The following is a 25,795-nucleotide window of genomic DNA, read 5'->3' as shown; positions in this document are numbered from 1 at the left end:
AATCAGACTGGATGACCTTTAAAGCCCCCTTCCAACTCATTTTTAAAAGACTGTAGAATCATGATGTAAATGTAAGTTTTTAAATCTGTTCTTCATTATTTTATGTTATGCTTTATAAAGTTACAAGGAAAAAAAAAAAGATTATTATTTTTTTTTTTAAAGAAGAAATATACTTTAAGGGTTTTTTTCTTCTTTTTTTTTTTTCTTTTTTTCTTTTTTTACTATTAACCTTGCTTAACCCATATATCTTCTTCACATAAAGTATGTTGTGGTTAAGGTAAGTGAGTTTGGATCTAAATTTATATCTCAGCTTTTACAAATATTTCAGATTAATTACTATGGAATGAATGAAGAATGACACCTTAATTAGTAATGCTTCTCTTGGCAATTAGGATTCTTTTGGCTTTTCTCAGCAATTAAAGTGGCAGTGGCATATCATTAAGGTCTTCAAGATTTCCCATGCCTCCTCAGAAGCAATTACTGTGGGAAGAACTAAAAATCAGGTTCATAGCTATAATCTGCTCTCTAAGGATCTAGTAGTAGGATAAACACTTTTGCTTCTTCCTTCCATAGTAATTTCGCATTAACCCGTCATCATTATCCAATCAATCACTAATGTAACTTTAACGTGTCATTTTCCATGAAGTCCAATTTTCATTTTTATCAAGAAACTGACTACAGCCGATTGATTTTTCAGAATTGTACTATATTAAAATAATGTAAATGAAGGCACATTAGCACTTTTCTCTGTGGCAAAATGCTGATATTCATTTGTCACAATAAAATACTAGCATTTATCACAATGCAAAATAGCATAACAGAAAATACTGCTCAGAGGCAGACTGGAATGATAATAATAAAGCATTCATACACTGGTAAAATTAAAATCAAGCCATTCCATCTTGCTGCTTATAAGATATGTAGGAAATTGCTACCTTAGTATGAATATGCTCAATGGCCTTATGAAAATAAAATTGAGTACGAGTTTGTCAGAATTTAGCAAGAAAAAGAAGATAATTATAGCAACAAGAATTAAATTTTTGACCTTCTGACTAAAGAGAAAAATATATACACCACTGACTGCTATTTGAAATCAACTTCAAATTGCTTATTAATTATGGATGGAATATTGACCAATATTTCTACTGGACTGAAAAGTCACTGCTTTATTTTTAAATTATTGTGTTTGTTTCTCATTTTCCAAAGAAAAAAAGGGGGAATATCCCCTTTTATATCTCGTGCTGGATGTTGCAGAAGATAATTAATTCTGGTAACGGAAGTAAAAACTTACGCACAGTGAGGTACAGGCTGCCCTGTGGCTATTGGGTCTGAAGACCTTTATTTCAACTCACTGGTTCTTTTGAAGATCATCCAAAAAAAGTTAGGAAATATTACTTCTCAGAAAGGGTGGTCAGGCACTGGAATGGACTGCCCAGGGAGGTGGTGGAGTCACCAACCCTGGGGGTGTTCAGGGAAAGACTGGATGACTGGATGCTGTGTTGAGGGACATGGTTTAGTGGGAGCTATTGGTAATACATGAATGGTTGGACTGGATGACCCTCTGCTAAATCATCACTGAGCACCACATCCAAACGGCTCTTAAACACATTCAGGGATGGTGACTCAACCACCTCTCTGGGGAGCCTATTCCAGTGCTTAACCACCCTTTCTGTAAAGAAGTGTTTCCTAATGTCCAACCTAAACTTACCTTGGCACAACTTGAGGCCATTTCTCCTCGTCTTGTCACCTGTCACCAATTAGAAGAGACTTGCCCCACTCTCACTGTAACCATCTTTCACATACTGTAAGAGAGCAATAAGGTCTCCCTTCAGCTTCCTTTTCCCCAGACTAAACACTACATGCATCTCCTTAAGCCAGTATATCATGACAGGCAATACTGATGGTGCTGGTGATCTTGGAGTAGAAAATAACACCACTAAATCCCCATATAGACATCCTCACATGGTCTGAAATATTTTGTTTAGATAAAGGAAAAACAACAGCAGCTCTATACTTTTTTCTGGATATGTCTTTACCAGAGAAAACCCTTAAGATTTGCCTGCTTTTGTTCATCTTCCTTACAGTCAGCATCTTAGGGTATAAAAAACTCCTGAGAACCACACACATTACAGAAAGAGGTTTTTACATTAACTAGGGCTCTAATTTTGACACCAATCACAAACTAAAACAACACACTATGCCATTTACCAGCAATGAGAGAGACAGGACAAGCTGGGTACACTATAAAATCATAGCTAAAAGAAAGTGACTTAATTTTGCCTAGAGCCAGATGACTTGCATACACACTTGAATCCCGCGATGGGCTCATGCAGCAGACTGGCAGAAATTCAGTATGTCCTGCAGTGTTTCAACATGTTAAAATGAGATTTCATAAGCCAAAATCTGACATAATCACAGGCAATGAACCTTCTTGGTTTTACAATTAAGAAATTGAGACTCAGGTGAAGACAGACCAAGGTTCTCTATTGGCAATCAACCTTTACTCTCATGTCAGAAATGAGTAGCAGCGGAATTACCTTTTCAGTAGTGGCACAAAGGTATTTTCCTAAATTCCACTTTGTGTATGGATTATAGCTCATCTTACAACACTGGAAGACTTGGCACTGCTTGTGTCAGTGGGCAGTTTCTGTCAGATATCTGTAAACATATTTAACCCCTAAATGTATTTGAAACAAATTAAGGAGTAATTCTACCAGAAATTGTAATTGAAATCATAATGAAAATTGATATACCCCTTCTCATAGATCTAACATTCTTATGATAAGCAAGTACTAAGAACAAAATAGAGCAAAGTTACAGATGTTAAGAAATACAAATCAAGAATCTCTGCTCCCAAACTGCAGCATCTGTATATGCTGAAGGACTGTAACTACCATGTTGGAAACTGTAAACTACCATCAGCATAGGCAAAAAAATCATCACACGGATTACTTGAAATTCTCACAAATCTTCATAAGAGCTCATATGCATACACAATGCTACTTATTAGTATTTGCAACTAGAAATAAATATCACTAAAAGTGAAGATGATATCTCTCTAAGCTCGTGGCTATCTGTAGATAAATTGCCTTAATATCTATCAAAGTACTCTAAGTTTTGTGTAAAAGATACAGATTTTAAAAGCCACTTGAGTAGCTACGCATAATCTATACCCCTGAACTCAATACACAGAGAGGACTCACAAGCAGTGTCCTTTCTTTCTTTTTTTTCTTCCCCTAAAGCCAATGCCTTTGTTTTCAGAAACCATCCCATCAAGGTACTGTTCCATATAGGGCTACTTCTGAGAGAACTCTAAGTACTCTGATACAGGCTAAATTGAGGAAAGGATTCCAAATTATCTGATGTGATGTAAAGACTTGTAAAATCCAAACAAGCTCAACAGTTCCTACATGTTTCTTTGCTTAACCTTCCCAGGCTTAACGTTCATAAACTAAAAACTGAGACTTCTGCCACAGGATGGCGAGAGCCCTGCTCTCTGCAGTAGCAGCTGAAGCCAGGGCTCTGCTTCCCTCTTTCAGACTGGAAGCAAAAGTGTAATAGCAGCAAAGAGAAAGCTAGATGGTGCTAACAGACTTACTTTATGGTTTCAACCAGATGTGAGAAAAAATGTTGCAAACTTTGCTAATGAGAAAAGCACTTTTGGTAACTGCTGTAAACTAAAGTAGAAAGTTGCTGTTTTTAACTAACGGAAACTGGTAGTAATTTAATATACCTGTGGTACATATTATCATGCATAAAAATATATTAGAAATGATTTTTATTTTTTTTTTAATGTTTGATACATAAAGCTTCCCAAAAGTTTTCTTCTCTTTGAAAGAATTTGATACCTACTGCTTCTAACTTAACCCAAGATGTTACCTTAGCTGTAGGCCAGTCTCCATCTAATTATTTCCACAAAGATAAAGAAAAATATTCAGAATTATTCTGCTGTATGTCTGTGCACAGAGGAAGGTCTGAAAGCAGACATGAATTCACTGTATTACAACACAAAGGCCCGTTTGCAGCAGAGACCATGCTGCACATGCTGAGAAGTATGACTGCATTCTTGCCATCTTTATCTGTCAAAGTAGCCCAGGCCTGAATCAGAGTTTGCCCAGACAACACATAACATCTGGCAATATATCATTCTGGCTGACTTCATAGTCTGTGTAGCTCTCCTCAGCTGACTTAGGAGCTGGCTAGTAGCTATGACAGCAGTTTGTCCTGGTGACTACAGCTGTGTGACAACAGAGGAGGCAGCAGATCCTAATGTTATGCTCAGCGCTGTCACTGAATCACCTTGGGGGATTGCTATGCAGTCCTGTGCTTCAGCTTACTCATCTTTAAAATAGAGTTTATGATACCTATTGTATGGGAAACTGTTGATCACAGCCTGAACCTCTGACTGACCACCTGAGGCAAGCAATGAGTCAGCTGTGAGAGCACAGGTGAAGGTAATTCAGCTGTGGTACCGTAAGGGGTGGAGCTTGGCTCCACCTCTCCTAGATCCCTAGATTTAAGGGCTGACTGCCACTGAGGAAGGATCTCTTTCTCTGGAGATTGTTCCTTTGTGGAGTTTACTGCAAGCCTTCAGCATCAGTGAGCATTTCCATTTATAGATCATCTTCCCATCATGATAATCTTTCTTAATAAAACATCTGTTTAAACCTCTGTTTACCTATTAATTGTCAAATGAACACCTGCCTTCTACTCCAGTGGACTCCTCTATCAGTAGGTGAAAAGTGTTACAAAAAGTGAGGAGAAAGTTACTTAATCTCTAATTTTGCATTTTGGAAGACTGTTATCCATGGCCATAATCCAACAGATATCCTTTAGATGTAACACTACAGCAACAGCAGGGGAAATGTGACACTCTTCTAAGAATATTTCAGTCACCCTCAGGTGCAACAGGTAAAAAACTTAAAAATGTTTTTAAAGTTGATGGTGATCCTTGTATTCTTGAAATAAACCTACACTACTAGAAACAATTTGAGAGGAAAAAATAACTTCAAAAATAACTACACAATTTTGGAGAGTATAAGTTCAAATAAAAGTTGACAAAAATAACTACTCTGCCGAAAAGAGAGAAGACAAGAGAGTACAAGCGAGACATAGAGTTACTGGAGAGTCCAACAAGGGGCCATGAAGGTGGTAAGGAGACTGAAGCATCTCTTAAGAGGGGAGGCATAGAGATCTGGACCCATTCAGCCTGGAGGAGGTTCAGGAGAATCTCATCAATATGTGTAAGTACCTAAAAGAAGGGTGCAAATGGGCCAGTGTCAGACACTTTTCAGTAGTGCCCAGTGCCAGGACAAGAGTCAACAGGCATGAGCTATCACACAGGAGGCAGTTCTTTACTGTGTGGGTGACCAAGCACCAGCACAGACTACCCAGAGAGGCTGTGCAAATCTTCGGAAGTTGCCTGGATATGGACGCAGGAACCCAGCTCTGGGAGTCCCTACTGGAGCAGGAGTTGGGCTAGATGGACTCAGACGTCCTTTCCCATTTCAGCCACTCTGTGATTCTATGAACAATTCCAAATGCAACATGTCATAAAGCAGAATACATAGGGATGAGTTTTGCCATTTAATCTTAGAGAATGTTCTGGACAAGAGCTATGCTTACGCAATTTACTTTGGGAGTCAAAAGTAAATATTACTATCTTGTAATATTGTCTTGGATAGGCTGTTCAATTGGTAAGAATTTCATTTAACATCATTTTTTTTATTTCCCTCTTTCAGTTATATTATTAAACATGACTAATAAAAAAAAAAGAAAAAAAAGAAAGCTATGAGATTAAAATATCAGAATTCATCTTGCATTTCCAGTTTGAAAGCAAGTACCTCTCAGTAACCACTAGGCTACACTAACAGACAGCGCAACCAACATGATACTCTTAAAAATAACACACACAGGGATATGCAAAGGTACTTTACATTAGAAAAATGCATTTACAGTAAAACATATCTTGAGTGAGTTAACTGGTCTTACCTGGGTTTTCAACCCTAATTATGAGTTAAGGAGAGCCAAGTGAGCCCTTCTGAAGCAAATGCTCCCCAGCTCTGCTATTGTAGCTTGACAGGAATAAACGGGCTTTTAGCTTTTTATATAACAAAGTTTTAGGCCACATTTTTTATTTCCTTTGATGATTTGTTTTAGATTTGAGACTGCAGTGGAAGACATGGATATAAATATTTCTATTGTTGTATAATACAGAAGATAAAAAAATGTCTCTTGAATATACTCTGCATTTTAAACCTGAGAAAGGTTACTGAATTCTATAAGAATACATTATGAACAATGAGAAAGGAATCCGAAGCATCACGAATTGCCCATACTCAAACCTGTTCTGCAATTTCTCATTAATGAGTGACATTTACCTTGTCATTACGCAGAATATTCTAGCTGCGCATGCTACCCTTTCTGATCTATTGTCAGGGTTTAAATAGAAAATGATTGCTATGGATCCTTCAGGTTCTTTCACACTATGAGAGCCCTTCATGCAAGAATTCAAAAAAAAAAAAATAGTCAGAAATAAATAGTAATATTATGCAGTAAGAAGCACACAAGTAGCCTTTATTTCTTGCTCTTAGCAAGGTTTTGGCTTGTACTGAAAAAAATCCCAAGTCTATGAAATTATTTGAAATATAATTAGTTCTCATGAATATAGAAATTTAAAGAGGGAACATGTTCGTAAGGCACTGCAGTCACAGAGTATAACCAGTGAATTTAAAAACTCAATTTAGCTACAAGACAGCATAATTTGTAAAAATGAATATTCTTGAAGAACAAAAACAAGATGGGGTTTGAAGACTTTCAGCATGTCTCCCCTGTCAATAACTAAATTCAGTTTAAACAGGAGAAACATTTCCCAAGGAATAATACAGTAAACCCATAATTAGCATGGGCCTGTGGGCTTTATTGACATTGAGGAATCTGAAATATTTGAGAGTAGCTATTGTATCTGACAAAGAGGGCTCTTATTACCATTTATTTTAATCCTTAGTTTAATAAAATTAGTTTAATAAAATCCCTCTTTCTGCAGTTGTCTGCAGTAAGATTTAAATTCAATTTTGAATAATTTTTGAGTTTCCAGCTGAAAGGCATTGCTGAACAGCAACAGATTGCCTTTTTCTCCAACTAGACAGTGACAAACCTTCTACGTTTGCTTGTAAGCTCAGCACTACAGAGGTCATAAAAGTTACCTAGTTCAAAGACTGGGCAAAGATAAAGCATGAGATGGTTTTGAAGAAATTGGAACTCATGAGGGATAAGCATACTAATGGCATTAAAAGCCTGTTATTATGGCTGTAAAATACAACTCCAACACAATAAAATTGCAAAAGGGCAGTTTTCCCCCTTTTTAGTACACTATGAAACAGTGCATAAATATGTGACTACATACTAATGTGAAATGAAACAAAACAAACTCCCAGCCCTTTTCACTATTCAGGATAGCAGGGATGCATTCCAGCTCTTCAAGAATTCATTTTCTCTCATGGCCTGTTTCCTCGCATGTTATGGAAATGCTGATTTAGAGAGAAAAATGGAGTTATTTGCTTTTCTGCCTTGTGTAGGTTCAGCAGAGGGCTGCAGAGCAAACACTGCCTGGCAGAATGCAAGCTCTGGTCCTGAGGGAGCACAATGGCTGCCATCCCGCTTCTCCCCTAGACTTACCCTGAAGTAAGAATGGAAAGTGCTATTATTCTCACTTTAACCAAAGCAAATCACCCAAAATTTTATCTGTACATATATTTACAGCTCTACTTCCACTGATTGCAGCTATTCTGTATATTCTGTGCACCTCTGTGAAGTCAGATTCCAGCTTACCAAATTGAGCACAGGAAATGAACTGCATACCACCAGCTACTACAGGTGGAAAAGGTTCCTCTGTCTTCCTCAGACAGGAATAAAAACAAGTTCTTCCTGGCATCTTTCAGCTACCTTCAGCACAACACATTTCTTTGTGCCCTGTAATGCAGTCCTTCATTCAGTGCATGTTTTCCAGCTTCTGCATAAATGAGAGTTTCTGATACAATGCTCTATCAGTTCTGAACCTGAACAGATTTAATCTGTGTGATGAATTGGACAGAAATCCCTTTCAAAAATACAGCAAACATATTTACTCAAACAGGAAGCCAAACAAAAGCTGTGAGAGTGCCTGGGTGTCTGCCTTTCCTAATACTGAAGGTTTCTGTTTCCCTCCACATAAATACCCTCTTCCTCACTCTCACTGAAACTCCAATGCTTTCATCAGTATTTCAGTGCTATCAGTATTTCATTAACTCTTTCAGTGGCCAATAGAGGCATCATCAACATTTTATTATTTCATTTCATGTATGTTTATGGTGGAGGAGTCCATACATGCCTCCCTTGGTGCATGGACTTCGCCAGATGAAAAATTAAAAACCATTTTTTTGCCCAGGGAATAATGAAAACAGTGACCCTATAGTAGGAATGAAGAAGTAAACTGTGCCAGGAGACTAGTGTTCAAAGGCAACATGAGGCAGTAACTAGAAACAGCAGATGAAAAGGATAATCATTGAGTTAAATCCTTGAAAATAATATTTGACCAGGGAACCCTTGTAATTTTCAGACAAGTAAACTACAGACATAAACTAGTATGGAAAAGCAAACTGGGTGGTGAGGAAAACCCTGTGGAGACCCCAGAACAGCCCCCAACTGGGTGAATTTCTGTGGAGAAACCTGGAGCACAAGTCTAAAAAGCTGCATGTTATGCCCTAATTTGGTCTGTGAGCAGCATGACTCCAGCATTATCAATGGCCTGATCAAATGCAGGGACTTCCCACAATCACCTGTGGGAAAGGTGCATGGGAGAACAACCTCCCTGAGGTAGCTGTGGAATAGAGCACACCACCATGCCAGGTTATGTGCAAGCTAAATGCATCTGATGTGTATTATTTGTACTGTTGAAGCAGTGCTTTGTTTTATGTTACTGCTTTACTAATTTTAGTTATTGTTGCTCTATTAATTTCAGTAAATTATGTAAACCTTTAAATTAAACAAGGGTTAATCAATTTCCTCAGCAGAACCAATCTCAAATTACTCATTTGCCTGTTACAACACCCTGTGAAGATATCTGACACATTGTGGATGGGTAGAAGGATTTAAAGGCATTAGAGCCTGGAATCAATCCCTGTATCCGAGCACTGTGTATACTGTTTGACAGGCTATTGAAGAACACAGCAACACTACGTCACCTCAGCAGCACTCACTGCTTCAGTTGGTTGCCCAGAGAAGATGTGGTTGCCCCATCCCTGCAGATATCCAAGGTCAGGATTGATGGGGTCCTGGGCAGCCTGAGCTGGTGTGTGACAACCTTCCCATGGCAGGGCAGTTGGAATCAGATGATTTTTAAGATCCCTTCCAACCCAAGACATTCTATGATTCTATAATCCCTTCCAGCTCCATGTTTTTACACCTGCTTAACTCAGAAGTTAGAAGAATGGAAAGCAACCCTGGTGATTGCTTTATGACACAAGACACAGCCTTGCTTACTGTGGGCAACCTCACCTCCTTTTGCAGCCAGGATGAGGAATGGTGGTAGCAATTGCCTGTGGAGATGTTTTTACAAATATTCTATTGCATTTAATTTCAGAGCTAGGCAGGAAAACATCCTTAAACTGGTACATTCACATCAATTCAAGTCAAAAGAAAGACAGTAGAGCAGACAGAGGAAGAAAACAGCAGAAGATAGCAATGCAAACACCACTACATGGCAATGTATGATTAAACATATTTTAATGGAAAAAAAAATTCTTAAATAATAACTTTGGCTTTTCCAAAGTGCTATAAACAGTAATATTTAAAATCAGTTTGTAATTGACAGTGTTTTTAGCTCTGTGTGTCAATTAGATCGTCAGAAACCCTGACATCTCACTGAACATTTCAATTGGATGCTATTCCTGACTATTATAAACTTCACACATAAAACAACACAGTGTCACACTAATAACTGCTGTACATGCTTACACTGTTTTACAAACTTTATGTTGTTGTTACACATGGTTAAGCACAGGCACAGTAAGACAAAACAGTAGAATACAACCTGACAGAAAACAGATACTTACCCACAGTGCTTCATGTGAGGTGGTTTATCCATTCTCACGGCCAGTTTGATTTTCAAGTCACTGTCCTGGCTGTTTTTGGGAACAATCATTTTGTGCAAATCAGGGGACTTGGAGCTGTTGGATGTTGGATACAGCACTACCTGTAATAAAATAAATGCTGAGCTGATTAAGAAGTCTGCTCGTCTTTAATGGAAACTTCTAAGCAGTGCAGATTCTTGTTACATCTCCTCCACTCTGAAGGACAACTTAAGAAAGTTTCATAATTCTAATAAATAAATAAATAAATTCATAATTCTAATAAAACATTTGATCACACTAACAGATGAATTTCCAAAATGAATGCTCCCATTTATTACAATTAGAAATGTTCATGTTATGACTTGAAAAAAAATAAAATTCCTCCACAAGTTCATTCTGAATTAACAGTTTTAAACAAAGAACAACAAGTGACATCTGAGAATCATAGAATGGCTTGGGTTGGAAGGGACACTAAGAATCATGAAGTTCCAACCATCCTGCCACAGACAGGGCCATCAACCTCCAGATCTGGTACTCAACCAGGCTGCCCAGGGTCCTATCCAACCTGGCCTTGAACATCTCAAGGAATGGAGCATCCACAGCCAATCTGGGCAGCCTGTTCCAGCACATCACCACTCTGTATAGTTAAACAAGAGCCCAACTTCCACATTACTCAGTACCCTACTGGAAACATGCCACTGCAACAACATGCTATATAGCACTGTGCAACAGCAGTGACACTGTTTGAGTGAATATAACCACAACATGCTGCTTCTTACTAACTTCAGTTGGAATCAGTAGCATTAAAAAAGGCAGCTGCAGTAAAAAACACAGAAATCAGAGATTAATTCCAAAGCTGCAAATGGAATGTAATAAATAAAAGAAAACACATTCAGTTCACATCAATACATGACACAACCATTTTGTTAAATTGATAGAGATGGGCATAAAAAAAACCACCACAAACACGCATTTTAAATACTTAACTAAAATGTTTAAATGAATTGATAATTTCAGTAATTAAACATTAGTTTTAGACCACTATCAGTCACAAACAGTTGAATATTAATCTGCCATCGAGAAAGCTTATCCATCTGTAACCAGTACTATTAAATATTACCACTTAATTTAATTCATAACCACAGTTACACAACTAGCGGTTAAATGCTGCTGAAGTAAAATTTCCCTTCATCCTTATTATGAACACTATTTTAAAGTCAATTTAGTCTCTAAAACCACCTAAACATGCTCCTTGGGAGAGTTTCATGATACTCGGTGAGTTCTGAACTATCATTTCTCTTAAAAGCAATATTCTTCACATCTTTTATTTATTTGAAACTAAAATTAATCATAAAGTTAATCACCAAATTAATTTCTTATACATGGCAGTTATTGTCCTTTATACCTATGACACAAGACACATATTCCCCTCTTTGTTACAAGGAAAGCCAAATGAAAGACTTGGGTAAGAATCTTCAAGCAAGCATAAATCTAGTGGATACTACTAAGCTAAAAATGTTACAACAGATTTAATCACATGAAGGGTGATGTAAACTAAAGGCCTTCAGCTTCCCATGTTAGCATTTTACAGAAACATGTTCCTGCATCCCATTAGTATCAGAGTGCTGGCAAAGCAGAAAAGTGTTACGCATCAGCCCTAACCATGTGTGCAACCTCTGTAACATCACTGGGAGAAATAACCTCTCAGAACTATTGAGCTCTGTGCCTGTTAAAGACATAGTAGAAAAAACAGTATATTCCAGTTGTCATAAATCAGAAGGGTAATTTGTTTTGTCTTTCTGCAATTGCATGGTAAGCGCTATTTATAAGTGCTTACTTCCTCTTTCCCAAGAAGCACTTTCATTTTCCTCCTGTGTAAAAGCTCTCCCTTGAAAAGCATTGTAAGCATAGCAACCTTTGAGTTCTGAAATCTCAAACAGAAACAACTTTTAGTTGGTCCACCTCTTTAAATGCAAGACTATATAAACAGAATTATTCCTCATTCCTTGCATTTAATCACTTGGCATTCATACAGGTCCACAGGTGCTGTTGTGATTTTATTTTCCTCTCTACAGACTGCAGTCACTGTCCTCTAACAGCTTATTACTGCTCGTGCATCTCAAACTGCATCTTTCTCCTGTCAACTTCTTGATTTTCGACAATGCTGAAGAAAATATACGCTGACAAGTGTATAACTAATTCATAACTTCAGTACTGACAATTCCTTCTCTGATTTTTTTTTTTTTTTAACTAGTATTTTTGAGCTTTGTTTTCAAGCCTCTTGCAATGAATATCTGGCAGAGTACTTGGACATGCACTGTATTGTGTCTGTGTTATTATTTAAAACTAGAAAGAATGGCAAAGTATAAGAACTAAAAAGACTAGAATGTACAAACTGTATCTCAAGAACTTCAGACATCTTTGTCATTATGCACAAGTACACACATACAGCATTCTACAGGCATTAATTATCTTCAGAATAACCTTAAGCCTGTAAGGGCACTCCTAACCACTGTGCATTGGACCATCAGGTGACAAAAGCTGAAGCCACCGAAACCAAAGCAACAAGCAGATTTTACTTGATAAGAAAACAAAAAATGCTGAAATTTGGATCTAAAACATTTTCCTCTTGAGGACACACTGCAATACAATATCATTTCCACTGCCCAGAAACTTCCTAGGCTACTTGTCCCAGATTTCCTTTCAGCACCATTAAACAGATTATAAATTTACAGGTACAGTTCTAGGCATATGCTTAAATTAAATAGTACCAACTCTTCATTCTCTGGAAAATAAATGTACTCACCTATAGAATATTTTTTCACTACACCTAATGCTTCTAAAACATTTGTAGAACGTTTACCCTATTGTTCCTGTATCTGTGAATATCACCGCAGTAGATTACTCAGCAGCAACACAGAGAACTATGAATTGTGTATATCATACACATAGTAACAACACTTCTTTACAGTAAGTAGCCTAATGGGTACTCTGCATTAGGTAATGAATGACACATTATACTTGAGTACTGCACACCAAGCACAGCTGTTTTACATTACATTGTTTTGGGTGATTTAAGCCAAATTAACACATGTTGAGGTAAATAATTTAATTCAATCTTCTCGTGATCATTAAGGGTACTCAGCGACAGTTTGGTACTGAAAAAGCAGCAAGTTCATATCCTCTTCATGCTTCTCCTCATTCAGATGTAAAATAAATACATAAATCTTCAGTGTTACAGAGCAGCACACCTGCATACTTGTGCAAGGTGAAGTCCTCAAAACAAAAATGGTTCTGGATTGTGAATGATTGACACAGCATTTCTCAGATGCACCTGGAGGATACTGAGCTAATATCACTTTATGACTTCCCTAGTCAACATTTATTGTGATTCAGCTGTGTAAGTCCCAGCTGGATGACAATAAAAAGAGCCATTTGATGTTCACCTGAGCCAACAGTCAATCCAGCTGAGCAACTCCTAACTCTATCTTTGGCAAGTTGATCATTTTCTCTTCAAAAAAAAAAAAAAAAAAAAAAAAAAAAAGATTTCAGGGAACGGGCTATTTGCTCAAAATGTCCTGGAAGATGGAACAGGCTGAACTTGTGGCAGCCTTGCTTTCTCATAGCACAAAAACATGCAGAAGGTTCAGAGTCAAACGCGCTACACAGAAGCATCAGTATTTCCATGGTTAAGATAAAGCTCTCAAGCTAACTATCCCTGGCCACAGCTGTCATGCTGCCAGAACATCATGCAGCCTCCAGAGGGGACCAACAAGCTCAGAGACAAGTTGAGCAGCAGGCTGGAAGCACACTTGAAAGAAATCAAGAGAATCAAAATAATTTCTCTATTCTTTCCATCCCACACTCACAACTGAATTCTCACTCAGCCAATTTGTTACCTGGCTTCTCCTACCCTCTCTTGCTCTCTGCTATTCAGAAGTTGCACACAAGTGCTGCAGTTACCTGCTTTTATAACCCAAGCACTGAAAAATCTGGGAAAGATTTTACAAGCCTTGGTGATTTAGGACACACTTTGAGACATGCTTGGGTATAAGGCCTTGGGAACTGCAGGAAGTCTGAGCAGGCCATGCTGAGCTTTGGCTCCCCATCACAAGCAGAAAAAAAGATGCAAGTGAAGAGCTGCAGATGATCCTTAATGCCCTGGCTGACAGGCAGGTGACAGTTGACATGCTATTACAAGAACCAAGAAAATCCTTCTCTCCCCTTCAATGCAGTTCAAACTACATAGCCTTAAAGAAAATAAAGGTACAGCCCAGGAAAAGCCTCTTCATAACAAGCCAGACTTCTCTTCTGCATCAATTTGTGCTTATTTAAAACAATGTAAAATAATAACTCTCCACAATACCACGATATTCTCCCTCAACTGTATTTGTTGAAGCTCCTTCCATCACGCAATAGGACTGATAATTGATTCTATGGAAGGTTTTTTCTTTTGTGATTTAAAATGCAGTGATTTGAAAAGATAACTGATGGCAGTGGGAGCAGGGAGGACAGGCAAATTTTATGTTATGAAATAATCAATATTATTTGGCACATGAAAATCTGTGCTGCCAGTCATTGTCAGAGCAAAGATAACAGGAAAGTTTCTTTGTTAAACACACTGATTCTTGCTGACTTGAAAGTATGCTGCGGGACAAAAGTTAATGAAGCTTATTTGGGGCAGGGAATAGATCACTAATAGCAGTTTAGATGCCCTGCAGTTATGCTGTTTGTGCAGCTCTGGCCCTACCCTTGTATAGGGGACACCTCCCTGCTTTTGACAGAGCATGCTGACTATTCTCAAGTCACCTTTCCTCGCAACTTGAAAGTTTGGAGCTGTTCTGAGCTACATCAGACACCTGCCCACATACAGGGTGATGTCAGCAAAGAAGATGCTGTCAGTGTGAATAGAAGTGAAGTTCCTCAGAGCACCCCAGCAGCAGGCTACCAAACACAGCATACTGTTCAAGTTCTTTATGCTTCTGAGTGCCAAGCTGTCGCTCAGTGCCACCACAACAACCAAGAACAATCAGCTCCAGGAAAGGTCCAAGACAGAAGTGGAAAAAGGAGTTGGCTCTCTTAAAAGTGAATCTCCTTGCAAATTAAGGGTTAATGACAGCTCAGTCACTAAGGGTGTATAGTATATACAGGGATTTTACTCCACCTCCATGATCTCATCTACTGAGCAACCTCTTGCTTTCCAGCTACAATTGCATTACAGCTGAAGCACTCAAATAATGCTTCAGGTAACAGGTGGTTAAAAAGAAAGAAAAATAAAACAAAACCAGAACAGGTGTACAGTGAAACAGCCATCTAAAATACTGGCGTTGAGAAAGAACTGGGAAGACTTTTCAATTCATGCATCCAACAGATACCAACTGGTACCATCTGAATGTTTACCTGAACAGATGTTCATTGTCTTAAAGTCTTTCTCAAACAACCTGTTCTCCAAAAACTAAGAGAGAGCATATCTGAATTAAGGAAAAACCTTAAGAATCTCTGACAAAACACAGCCTCAGGGAGCTAATGAAAAAAAGGGATTCCAGAGACAGAACAGCTCCTCTATGAGGCCAGGCTGTGGGAGTTGGGTCTGTTCAGCCTGCTAGCAGCCTGCCAGTACCTAAAGGGGGAAGAAAAAAGGAAGAGGACAGACTATTTAGGAGAGTATGTTGTGATGGGACAAGGGGAAATAGTTTCAAACTAGAAGTAAGACTTAGATTAGGCGTAAAGAAGATGTTTTTTTTTAAATAGATGGTGAGGCAGTGGAAGAGGTTGCTCAGAGATATGGTGGAAGCCTCATCTCTGGAGACATTTAAGGTCAGGCTGAGCCATGCTCTGAGCTCCCTGATTTTGTTGTAGGCATTCCCGTTCATTGCAGGAGGACAGAGCAACAAAAAGAGGCAGTAACACCTTCTACTAGGACAGAAACATGCTTATAAATATAGTCATGAAGACTTAGTTTAGAAAGCAACATAGAAAGTAGTTCACCCTTTCCAAAGACTAGTAATGTCTTAAAAAGAACACCATCTCTGAAGAGAGATTTTACTCCCTCAGATGCTAAACCTTAAATGAGGATAAGGAGGGGTGGAGCCCAGGTCCATCCTTTTTGGTCACTCAGGTGCACTGCTTGCATTTGAGCTCCTTGTGTTAGCCACGCTTTCTCACTTGGTGCTCAACCATGGTTCAGGCTGTGACCTAGTAATTCCCATGTGTAGGAGGAGATGGAACAGATGACCTTTAAAGGTTCCTTCCAATGCAAATGATTCTGGGATTCCATGAAAGCCACTGTTAGCATAGGAATGACAACACGGAGCCAGACATAATGCAGTGCTAGAAAAAGTGGTGGGGGAAGTAATCAGTTGCCATTTTCCAGACTTAAAGAAAAACCTGCAAAACCTGTCATTTGTAAAAGTGATGGAGAAACATGTTCCCATGATGTCAGGCTTTAAATTAATGTATTCATAGTATAGAATCATCTCTATTCTGAGGCCATTCGGATATAGTGCAGAGGATAAACAAAATGCCCAGTGCAGCCAGTGTTCAGAAACCAGGCAGTCATGCAAGTATGGGCGCTATTTCAAAATGTCTTCAAATCAATTCAAGAAGAACAGCACCGACAAAACAACAACAACAACAACCACAAAAACAAACATGCTGCAAAGCTGATTATTGCTGGCTGCAGCTGGCTGTGACAAGCCAGTTGGGAGACAGTCGTTTGCTTTTAATTGAATACTCAGAGCAAGGAGATTGAAATATTCTTATATTCAAGAAGTGCCAGTAATCAAACACCACCTGCTGTTCTCACATTGCGTTCACATGTGTGCTAAGCAAGCACAATGGCTGTCACTTTGAATTACTGGGTTTGAACATCTTCATACACAAAGTACTGAACAAGGAAAAGTGATGTCAGATCCCTGTTTTATCAGCCACCAGCCTGATTCTTCAGAAGTATTTACACCAAACTGTGCTTCTTCGCACTTCTTCATCTTTTGCACATACAAATGCAAACATTTCTATTCTTTCTGCCTTTTGTATACATATACATAATTTCTGAAGCAGACAGAGCACTGGGACACACAATTCAAAGATACCTGATAGATTTCTGAACATTACCTGATTAGAACAAACTTAGCACAAGAGACAGTCTGTCTCATTTCTAGCAGTTAAATTCAGTTTTCCTTGGATGCTGAGATATGTACAGTCACAAAGACTGAGACCGCAGAAGCTCATGTTCTGCCAAACTCAGATCCAAATAACATCTTTTCCTTTCCCATCCAGCATATTTCCCCATTTTTTTGTGTTAACAGAAAACTGTGCTTTGGTAGCCAGCCTCCAGTTTCTGTGGAACAAAGACTGAAGTTTTACTTTTTATTTAAAGACACTCAAAGCAGTCAGCAGGGAGCAAGAAAAACATCCCTTAACAAGGAAAGTCATCTCTTGGCGCTCACAAATGGATTTACTTCATTTTTCAGAAGAAGAGAGCAATGTCAGTGTCAGTGTCAGTGTTAGACAAGAACTACCTCCTGTTCATTAAGCACATCTGAAATGCCTTGAAAGGAGATGTGAAACACAGGTAACAACACTCTTCTCTCACTCAGTGCTTATCTGGCAAATTCAGTAGCAGGTGTCAAGTAGCCTCTAGTTTTTATATTCTGCATGTCTATATTTTATACTCTTTCTGAGAATAAAGCTGTAAGTATGGTCTCCCCTTTTCACTAAAAGAAGAAGCCTGCTTCCCTTTCACACTAAAACCTGCCTCTGGAAATCAGCAGTGCCTTCTCAAACTGAGGATCTATCATGCTGAGATCAGGGTCTACACTGAAGTTAATGAGTGTGACAGACAGCCATCACTTGGAGCAGAGCAAGGGGAAAACACCTCTTCTGCAGTTCTGGGAAAATCCATCACTGGCTCCACATTTCACACCTGAGATTTATTTGCACAAAAAGCCAGTCTCTTGGTGCCAGAACAAACCCTTTGTACCTGATGGAGGCTTAAAATTCAAATCATGTACTTCGATGCCACTTTCTATTTCTAGTTATAGATTAAACAGAACCAAACCTTCAACAATCACTGCAGGGTGTGGGGAACGCAAACTTCAATACTGCAGAAAAGCAGTATCAGGTCAAGACACATGCTTTGAAGAAAGTACTTGAGAAATGAGAATTAATGTCCACAGCAAGCCTACCTCGGGAATGGCAAGTTTCATTTGAACTTTTTAGCACAGAAAATATGCCAGTGAAAGAATCTCTGGGATTTTTCTGAGCAGAACTAACCTACCTGTACTCCAGTGAAGTCCCCATAGTGCACAGACCAGCCATGAAGCTGACAAACTTTATTACAAAACTGTGCTTACAAAAAGGGATCTGAAATCTTTTTAAAGGCTGCCTGAATTTAAATATAAGGAAAAAGTATTTTGCAGTGAGGGTGGTGAAGCACTGCAACAGGTTGCCCAGACACATGATGGATGCTCCATCCCTACAGGCACTCAAGGCCAGGCTGGATGGGGCCCTGGGCATCCTGGGCTGGGGATGGCAGCCCTGCCCACGGCACAGGGTTGGAACTGAGTGGGCTTTGAGGCCCAAACCATTTTGTGATTATATGATGTGGTCACAGTGGGAGGTTTGCCTCTTTCTGACTGGCAGAGCCAGCCAGAGTACTCTGGCAAAGCTGCAGATGTATATAAGGAAAAGTGTATACATAACTGAAAGGAGAAAGTAAGACTTCACCACTTAACGTCTGTAAGCTATGTAAGCATGAGCACACAGCCTCTTTTACCCTCTAGAGCACAGCAGCATGCTGATGTACAACAGTGTCTCTACTGTACTGTAAAGGTGAATAAAGTATTCTAGAAGGTATGGACGCTGAACATTTTCCATAAATTGGGAACTGATTACAAAATGTAAAATTGGTATCTAAGTATCCCTCAAGTACTTGTTTGCTTTCCCCAGTCTCAGAGCAAACTTTAATGCAGGAGAATGGAGGGTACTGACCCCTTGTCCTTTGTGAAAAATGATAAAAAGAACCAAAAATCATTTATCTAAATTGTGTAATACTGGTACAAACAGCCAAACCTCACAGCACCTGCTAAAAGCAGGCAGATGTAGTGCTGAAGAACAGGAGCAGAAGAATCAGCAACAGAAACAGATCACTCTTTTCTCCCTCACCATTTGTATGTCTTTCTGTATGACCAGGAATATTGGATCAGACTCCAAAAGCAGGGAGGTGAACCTCTCACCATAACCTATTTTTTTTAACTCTCTTTCCCTTTGTCAGTCCTACCAAGAAAGAAGAATTAGGACCTTCATTAAAACACTTTGAACAGCTGGCAAATACAGGTATGTCAGAAGAGAAGCAGGAGTGGGAAGAAAGAAGAGGCAGATGAAAAAAACAAACAAACAAACAAACAAACAACAAATAATTTGGAGCTATAGGATACAGTTAAGGTGAAAGCTATATTCACTACTTCATATTTGAAACATTTCAATTCTTTAAAATCATTTAAAACCTTTTGAACCTCCTGTTTCAGAAGCTCCAATTAGCTGCAGTCTGATAAAGCAGAGCAAAGCCTTTACCTGAACTTTGATTATTTAACATTGCAGAGCTACAGCATCCAGTTTTTACTTGTGGATCTTCTTAGTTCTTTTATCCTGTTAATGCTGCTTCTCTTCTACTCCTTAACAATGATTACACTGGCCACAGTTCCCAGTGGCCACATATTCTATTCTTCACCTTTGCACTGACTTTTCTTTTGCTTCTTTGAAAAGACTGAACAGGCAGGGGCAAAAAAGGGACTTCTCTATGGTTAACAACACTACGCAGAGCCCGCAGCCCTCCCTTTCAGTATCTACTCCCCGCTATCAATCCAAGTATCACTGATCCTGATCTGCTCAGCTGCTCCTTCACCAAGTAACATTGGAGGTCTCCCAAAAAGACATGAGAGGAAGCAAGAAAAGGTAATACTGAAGATACAGCCTTGACCTCAAAATGTGTATAGAAATATGAAAGAAAATAGGAGCACGGATTCTTACGCATCTGTCTGCGGTACAAAGACACCAAGGGGAAAGAGCTCTGTTCTTCCTAACATGCCTTCTTTGCTTAAATGAGAACAAGCCATGACTCTGAATGCAAAATTGAGTGTTAAAACATGAGCCGTCCCCATGTGTCAGAGGGGAGAATTTTAGAAGAATGGGAGAGAGATTGGTGGTCTCTAGCTCATTCATTCCATCCTCCTCTCTATATGATACATTGTGCCCTGCAACACCTGATTTTGGTCTAATAAGGATAAATGATCCTGTCAAAATAAGGAAAATGGGAAAAGGGAAGCTGAAACATTACAAGAGTGAGAACTCTTATTTTAGTCCAACATTACCTCCACCATTCCTCCCCCTACATCCTTCCACCAGTTAAGACCTCGTTTCCCTTCCCCAGCTGTTTTATATACTTGATAAATGCCAGATCTCCCTCTCCTCTCTTCATTCTTAGTCAGAATAGCTAAAGCAGTTCAGGTAGTTGAGGAATTTTCAAAATAAAGAGATTTTAAGGCAAAGAAAAGCACAATGAATCCACAATACAAATTTCTGAGGAGTAATCCAGGTCAATATACCAAGTTTTGAAGACTGAGAATAATCACGATTAACTGGAAAAGCAGAACAAATGCTATACTGAATACCTTGTATTGTTTTATCATATGTTTTTACCAATATTCACATTTCTACACATAGTTTCTCACAAATATCACATTTCTACAATAATACTCACTCTTCCGAGTTCTTTATCTTCAAGTGCCAGAACCCCAGTGCTTTCTGTAAAGAGTTTTACTTTGACAACAGGACGAGGATGAGTGGTGGTGAAATCTCCTTGAGTTCCCCACCTACAATAAGTAAAAGGACAGAATTTAAACAGGGCAGAGGAAATGTTTTAGGGAAAGGACTAATCTTTCAAGCAGAACGCACATTAATGCACTGCTAGACTGTAGTTTCTTAAGCATCTAGGAATAAATATTTACACAGAATAGGTTCTTCTTTGTAATAAGATGCATCAATTTTTCTGTATGACATATATCAAAGACCAGCTGTGAATTTTTTAATCCAAAACTCACCCAAGGAACAGAAACTGAATGCTCACAGGGGAAACCAACCAAGTAAGTGAGCAATAGAAGTTTTCCTGATAACTATATTATGTTCAGCACTGTGCATAAGAAAAACTAACTTATCCAGAAAAGTATCAGGTTTTCATCTTCAAAAAAGAAACCCACCCACATACATGCTTGATTTCAGGTAAATAGACTACGCAGAAAATAAGAGATTTGAACATAGGAAAACCTAACACTTCATGTGATGTTGTACTTTAGTACAGAATTGAAGGGGGAAAGAAATGTAAACACAAATGCAAATCTTGGAAAATTGTTGGATAAACTGTTATTTATCAGAGCAGCTACAACTGCGAGATAATTGCTGCCACAGGGCTTTGCAGAAGCTTAATTAGGCAGACAAACTTATTGTTGGGAACCTTATCTCAGTTGGTTTTACTCTGTGCCAGTGGTACAAAAACCAGAAAGGCTTATGAATTAGATTGCAACTTCCTCTGACAAAGCAATTCATTCTCCTACAGAGCTGCAAGGTAATCACTGAATACAGTAATTCTGACCATGTTAGCAGGTACGAACAAAATGCAACAAGTTCAACTCCAGATACTCTCCTTTTGTTTCCTACTACTTAACTTACTGAGATCATCAGAAACTGAAGTAATAAAGAAAACAGGAGAGTGCACAAGTATACTCTTTAAAAGGATATAGATCACACAAGTTAAAATCTTACAGGACATCATTTACAAAAAACAATGTTTTACTTTAAAGGATAATTCATTTGGACTCTCCATTCCTGGAAAATGAACATAAATTAATATACCTCCATGAAAGGGATCTAAAAGTTAAAAGAAAATTTCAACTAACAAAAGTTACAAATTTGAAGATGAAATCTAGAAAGTAAGACGTAACAGAAATAAAATATTCTCATGAAAGTGGTGGTTCTGCATAATCAAGTCCTACAGGTGGCTGAACAGCAAAGGTGAGGTCCACTGAAAATTAACCAAATCTCTCACTCTGTTCTGTCCTCCTTGCTTTGCCTGGACTAGATAGATGTTTGCTCCCTGTGTTCATGGTGAACAGAGCCTTACTCTCAGCCAAAGTTCTAATTGAAAAATTGAAACAGGGACTCTGAAAAGAAATTACCTTCCTCAGAGGGAGAAAACTTGTTTTGTGGTCTAACGATAGATGTTGCACTGGCAGGACAGGTAATGCCCAGCACTGCTGCTCTTCCCCAAGGCAGTTCCAGGGGTTATGTTTTGTCACAATACAGAAATGAGATTTGCACAGAGAAAGTAACCTCACAGAAGATGAGTCTCCCACAGGAGCCCACTGTCCAGGAATAATAATAATACTCCCTTGCAACCTCAAACACCATCTAAGCACATTGTTGATGCACTCTCAAGAACATGGGAGCCAGGATACATTTTCCCTGGAACTCCCTGGATCCGCCCACACTACCACAGACAGGACCACCCAAATAATTGAAGACAAATGTTTTCCTATTAGAACCCAACAAATAAGCAATAATAATAATAATAAAACCCCACACAAGAACTTCTCTACAAAGAGAGTAGTATTGTGTGTATGTGTATTGTGAGTGCTAGTATTAACTCACAGATGGAAGTAAACAAATCAGAAGAATCACCACCTTTAATATCAGATACGATTACTGTCCTTGACTGACATCTTTCACACACCTTTTTCCATCTACAGCAGGGAATTAAATACCTTGGCTGAAAAGCAGCAGTCTGGATCAATTCATAATGCTTAGTGTTCATGGTGGAAATGTTCCATGCACTAATCCTATGCTCCTTTCTGATCAGGACTTCAGCTATGTCTCACAGCCTCTTATTTCCATGCCTTTGGAAATGAACTGCCCAGTAAAGCAGATGGTCCCAGTTCAGCAGCATACCTCAAGAGCTAGCATTTAAGCAACTACATTATGTTGGAAAAGGCAAACCCAAGACTGTATTATTTAGCCTTATGGCTACAGTACTTTCTTTTTTAATTTACAACTGCTAATATCAAAGCAAACATGTACAAAGCTCACAGATCGTCTCCCTTATGATTGTGAATTACTACTACCCAAGCCTTGTTTCTTTGGAGCTTTGCATAGGTATCTTTCTTCAAACTATTTGAAATCAGATAGAATCATAGAATCACCAAGGCTGGAAAAGACCTAAAAGATCATCCAGTCCAACTGTATGTTGAAAGATGTTGAAAGAAAGAACCCCCAATAGAAAAAATAGCGTATTTATTTTACTCTGATGCTCCCAAGAATAAGCAAGGATGTAAGAGATTCAATAGTCCAAAGAAACAGTTTATCAGTAAAACTGATAAAAAATGATTTACTCTGGTACTTTAAAATTCTGTCAATTTTTTCCATACTTTTGGTTATTTATTCCATAACTTCATACTTGTAAAGGAGCTGTTAAATTTAATTGTGAAAAATAGACTAGGAGGATACCTAATTGCTCAGAGAATCCACATCCAAACAGTAATCAGTATGATGCAAATCCTGATCACTATTACTAGAGGTTCTTATTTCAGTTTATAGATTCTATGTGCTAATATCATAGTATCATAGTCATAGTATCATAGTCTCGTGCGGGTTGGAAGGGACCTTAGAGATCATTGAGTCCAACCCCCCGGGATTCGAGCCTCCTGTGTAGCAGAGCGGCACTTCTACCACTTGTGCCACAGGGGGGATTTGAACCCAGGGCCTCCGGTGTTGCAAAGCGGCATTCCTACCACTTGCGCCACCGGGGCACATTATCATTATAACCACTGGGTTTCTCAAAAAATCAACACTTTTTTTCTTCCAAAACACATTTGTCTTCCATTAAATGCATTACTTAATAATGACTGAAATGTTAACATTTCCTGCTCTCACTTCTGCTTCATTTCGTTGGAGTTGCTGTCACGGAACATTTCCTTTAAAAGCTCAGCTGCTCAGTACAGGCAGGCAAATATGTAATTTTTCTTTTAATGCAAGGGTTGCAGCCTGATATTTTCCTTGAGAAAGACACAGCAATATTTGTAAGACTAAATAATTTCAGCTGTTTAACTGAACAACTTTAATTTTTTTTAAAAGTAAGAGCCAGCAATGTGCCCCATGGACTTGGAGCACAGGATGTAGAAGAGATACTTTTCTATGTATTTTAATTTTCATTGGCAATGGCTGTAAAACATTTGCTGTAAGAAAGCAAATTCTACAGCTGACCTATACCTTTCATACAGAGAAGAAGGTGAGCCTGGAGGTTCCAACTTGGCTTTCTGTAAAAACAGAATATGGAAATCAAGCACACCATTCTGATACCATTTGAGACACATTATCTTGCAGAATACTGATTTCAGCTTTGCTCTCTTATGCAGATACTGAACTGTGGGAGAAAGAGCAAAAAAACAAGAACGGGCTTTTACTACCTGATGTCAATAAATACTGATAGCAGCAAATGAGCCACTTTTACAGATTCAGAGAAGCTGACAAGTTACGAATGTTTGTCCAATGATTTTTGCAGATGTGAACTACTCAGTGTGACTATACGGGAAGCTCAAAGTGTTTCTCAAAACCACACAAGCATTCATTCACTATTCACATTCATTTCAAACCATTCCCATTACTGACTTTATTTTGTTTTTTAATTCTTGCTAGAAAAGTATCCAGAAGATACATTAAGTTTCACATTAAATGCTGCAATGTCTTCCACTGCATTGCCAGCTGCGCCATATGTAAATCACCCATTGATTGTAGAGCTAAAAAAACTCTTCTGGCTCAGGTTTGGTTACATTAATTTCTGTTGTATTCATCATTTGCCTGGTTTCACCTTCTTATTCTCCTTACTGCACAAAATGGAATTGTTTGATCACCTTTAAGCATGTCACATTTTTTTCATCACTGGTTTCTGAGGTACACGGTGCAGATAACACAGCTGGTGACAGAGCCAAAGTTCATTTCCCTTCACTGCAAAAGGGATAACCCCACTGCCAGCAAAGGGCTGATGTTTATATCAGATGAAGATACATCATTGTGTCACAGAACCAACTCTAAGGAAATTTATTTTTCTACTTCATTTCAGAGCACATTCTTTACCCTGGGAACAACAAGAAGTTTCTCTCTCAGCTTTTCCATTCTAATCTGTTAGTCAAAACTTTTCTTTATGAGATCTTAAATCTCCAGTCTTACATTGGAATGAATGTTATAAAATTTATTATTCTAAGTGAACATCCAGAAATGTTGTTTTTGCAAACATGGAACATTTTATCTCCAGCAAAATATCAAGTCTAAAGAATTTTGCACCGTCAGGATCTGACTTTCCTCAACAACCGCTGAGGAATTCCTCAGCATTAATGAAATGAAAAGGAGCGTATTGATGTCTCCCTCATGATTCCTATTCAGCTTTGATTCATGGTTTAAATATACTGCATAAATCTACCTTGAAAGATTTGATCATCCTTCATCATATCACTTTGTGAGGTTTCCTTGAAGAGTTTTCTTATTCCATGTCTGCAGAGGGGACGTGCTACTGAGTTGGAATGCACATGACAGCCCATCAGAGATGGTCTGTGAGCAGCACAGTGCTCCACAGGGCAAGGAAT

At 38.6% G+C, this 25,795-nt stretch overlaps 1 protein-coding gene across 12 annotated transcripts in view; it reads right to left on the bottom strand.

The window, feature by feature from the left end:
* Positions 1-25,795, bottom strand: part of CADPS2 (calcium dependent secretion activator 2) — a 278,795-nt gene that overhangs the window by 115,785 nt on the left and 137,215 nt on the right. For all 12 annotated transcript variants that reach the window (XR_014937439.1, XM_085523891.1, XM_085524029.1 and 9 more), the window contains exons 7-8: positions 20,869-20,980; positions 10,092-10,231 (exon numbers count right to left, since the gene is read on the bottom strand). Coding sequence is in view for 11 of the 12 variants with exons in the window: in XM_085523891.1 (XP_085380017.1) it covers positions 10,092-10,231; positions 20,869-20,980 (252 nt within the window). In the remaining variant the exon portion in view is untranslated. The remainder of the gene's footprint in view (positions 1-10,091; positions 10,232-20,868; positions 20,981-25,795) is intronic.

This window comes from Coturnix japonica, chromosome 1 (genome assembly GCF_054131305.1).
Source record: "Coturnix japonica strain WE chromosome 1, WE-NBRP24, whole genome shotgun sequence".
In the NCBI taxonomy this organism is placed as follows: domain Eukaryota; kingdom Metazoa; phylum Chordata; class Aves; order Galliformes; family Phasianidae; genus Coturnix; species Coturnix japonica.
The sequence above is the reverse complement of the archived record's forward strand: the minus strand, read 5'-3'. Positions and strand labels throughout refer to the sequence as shown.